This window comes from Salpingoeca rosetta (genome assembly GCF_000188695.1).
Source record: "Salpingoeca rosetta unplaced genomic scaffold supercont1.9, whole genome shotgun sequence".
NCBI classification, from domain to species: domain Eukaryota; class Choanoflagellata; order Craspedida; family Salpingoecidae; genus Salpingoeca; species Salpingoeca rosetta.
The window spans coordinates 240,268-242,767 of NW_004754925.1; the positions used below are offsets into that span (position 1 = coordinate 240,268).

At 54.4% G+C, this 2,500-nt stretch overlaps 2 protein-coding genes across 2 annotated transcripts in view; both read left to right on the plus strand.

Annotated features, from left to right (window-relative positions):
- PTSG_12103 (phosphoserine aminotransferase) overlaps nucleotides 1-459 on the plus strand; it is a 6,372-nt gene extending 5,913 nt beyond the window's left edge. Inside the window, exon 8 of the mRNA XM_004994793.1 lies at nucleotides 133-459. Within this exon, the coding sequence (XP_004994850.1) occupies nucleotides 133-235 (103 nt within the window). The 3' untranslated portion in view covers nucleotides 236-459. The remainder of the gene's footprint in view (nucleotides 1-132) is intronic.
- Nucleotides 449-2,500, plus strand: part of PTSG_12104 (uncharacterized protein) — a 4,161-nt gene continuing 2,109 nt past the window's right edge. The window contains exons 1-5 of the mRNA XM_004994794.1: nucleotides 449-856; nucleotides 1,180-1,402; nucleotides 1,584-1,701; nucleotides 1,920-2,018; nucleotides 2,274-2,316. Of these exons, the coding sequence (XP_004994851.1) occupies nucleotides 524-856; nucleotides 1,180-1,402; nucleotides 1,584-1,701; nucleotides 1,920-2,018; nucleotides 2,274-2,316 (816 nt within the window). The 5' untranslated portion in view covers nucleotides 449-523. The remainder of the gene's footprint in view (nucleotides 857-1,179; nucleotides 1,403-1,583; nucleotides 1,702-1,919; nucleotides 2,019-2,273; nucleotides 2,317-2,500) is intronic.

Consider the following 2,500-nt stretch of genomic DNA (forward strand, 5'->3'; position numbering starts at 1 on the left):
ACACACACACACACACACACACACACACACACACACACACACACACACACACACACACACACACACACACACACACACATACACACACCGCCTCAATGCCCATGCTTCCGCTCTTCTCTGATGGATGTGCAGGTCTGTTGGCGGGCTGCGGGCGTCGCTGTACAACGCAACGACGATGGAGGAGACAGAAGTGCTCGCACAGTTCATGCGCGACTTCCAGGCTGCACACGCGTGATGACGTGACATTGCTGCGATTATGTGATACAGTGTCTCACACAGATGTACATCATACATTGCTCAACGCATGGATTGGGGTCCGTGTTGCTCATCGCTTACCCTTGGCTCGATGGCCTTGGCTGTGTCGTGTTACATTACATTACTGCCCTCATGCCCTGCTGTTTCTGTTGCTTCCACTGTTGACTGTGCTTGCCACTATTCATTCCATAAACAACAAGCAACAACAAACAACAGTGCGCACAACACGTGCAGGCAAAACTGAGCACTTTAGCGCAAGACTGCGGACATGGGGCGGAAGAACGCATCTGATCGGCGGGAGCGCCGGCAGGCCCGCAAAGAGAAGGAGGCGCGCAAGCAGAGGAAGGCTGAGGCAAAGAGCAAGCGCAAGGCAAAGAACGCAAAGGAGGAGGACCTGGATGCCTTGATTGCGCAGTTCATGGACATGGACAAGGGTGTGGAGAAGGTGACGGAGTTGCCTCGCAAGTCCGTGTCTGCGCGCGCGTATGCGTCGCTCGTGTTGTCGCCCACCAACGACGAGCTGATCCTGTTTGGCGGCGAGTTCACCAACGGCATCAAGACCTTTGTGTACGGCGAGCTTCTCTTCTACAACATCAAGAAGGTGTGTGTCAGTGGGTGTGTGAGTGTGTGAGAGTGTGAGTGTGTGTGTGTGTGTGCGTGTGTGAGTGAGTGTGCGGAGTGAGTGAGTGAGTGCGTGCGTGTGATGTGAGTGTGCATGAGTGCGTGTGAGTGAGCGAGCGAGTGAGTAAATGCGTGTGAGTGCGTGTGCGTGAGTGAGTGTGTGTGAGTGGGTCCGTCTGTGCACGTCAAGCATCCGACCTTGTGCGTGAATTCGTATACATGTGCGCATGCGCAGAACGTCTGCTGTACCTCTGCACATGTCTGATCAACCACTGCTCTTCCTCCTGTGTCCCACCTCTCCAGGACGACTGGCGTAATGTGCAGATCCCCAAGGGTCCACCGCCACGCAGCGGCCACCAGGCGGTGAGCGTGAGCCGCCTTGGTGGACAGATGTGGGTGTTTGGCGGCGAGTACTCGAGCCCAACCGGCAGCACCTTCAAGCACTTCAATGATCTCTGGTGCCTGAACATCAAAGACAAGAAGTGGATGAAGGTCACGCGATCCGGAGCGCCGTCCAGCAGAAGTGGTGCGCTGTGTGTGTGTGTGTGTGTGTGTGTGTGTGTGTGTGTGTGTGTGTGTGTGTGTGTGTGTGTGTGTGTGTGTGTGTGCGTGTGTGTGTAGCTGTGCGTGTGCAAGGGGGGGGGGTGGTTCTGTTCATCATGTGTCATGGTCTTGACCACTCGCCGCCTGCGTTGCTTCATATCCAGGCCATCGCATGGTGCTGTTCAACAAGTGCCTTGTTGTGTTTGGCGGCTTCCACGACGACGCAAAGCACGCGCCAAAGTACTTCAACGACGTCCACCTCTTTGATCTCGAGAACTACAGGTGAGTGCGTGCGTGCGTACATGCGTGCATGTGACCGACATGATGGCGGTGGCATGGGCTATTGTACGAAGGGTACACTTTCCTTGCTTGTCTGCATCTGCTTGTTCTCTATCCCCGTAACACACACACACACACACACACACACACACACACACACACACACACACACACACACACACACACACACACACACACAACCTTTGCGTCAATGTGTACAGGTGGGACAAACTTGTGTTCCCACAGGTCAAGCCCGCGCCTGATGCACGCTCAGCATGCCAGATGGTGGCCACCAAGGACGGCGTGTATGTGTACGGCGGGTACGATAATCACATTCAACTGCTTGTAACTGCACTGCTAGCTGTGTTGTACGACGTTCCACAGACACACACAGACGTACACAGACACAACACACACGCACACACACACACACAGACAGACAGACAGACACACACACGCACACACGCACACACCACAACAATTGCTCAGCACCCTGCCGCGTGTATTTTGACCACCATTCTCACCAACAACTCTCCCATTTCCTCTGATCTACACGTGCACTTAATGGCATGCAGATACTCCAAGTCGCGTGTGCGCGGTGAAGTGTACAAGGGCGTGGTAAGCAGCAGCAGCAGCAGCTATTGTTGTTGATAATGCTGGTGATAGTCGTGCTGCTTCGCATGAAGTGTGGCCTGTTTGAGTGAAGATGAAGGAGGGGCGAGCATAGAAACAGAGTACTTCACACTCTCGTGTCTGCACAGAACGCACATTTACACACACACACTCTGGCTCGCTTGCTCAC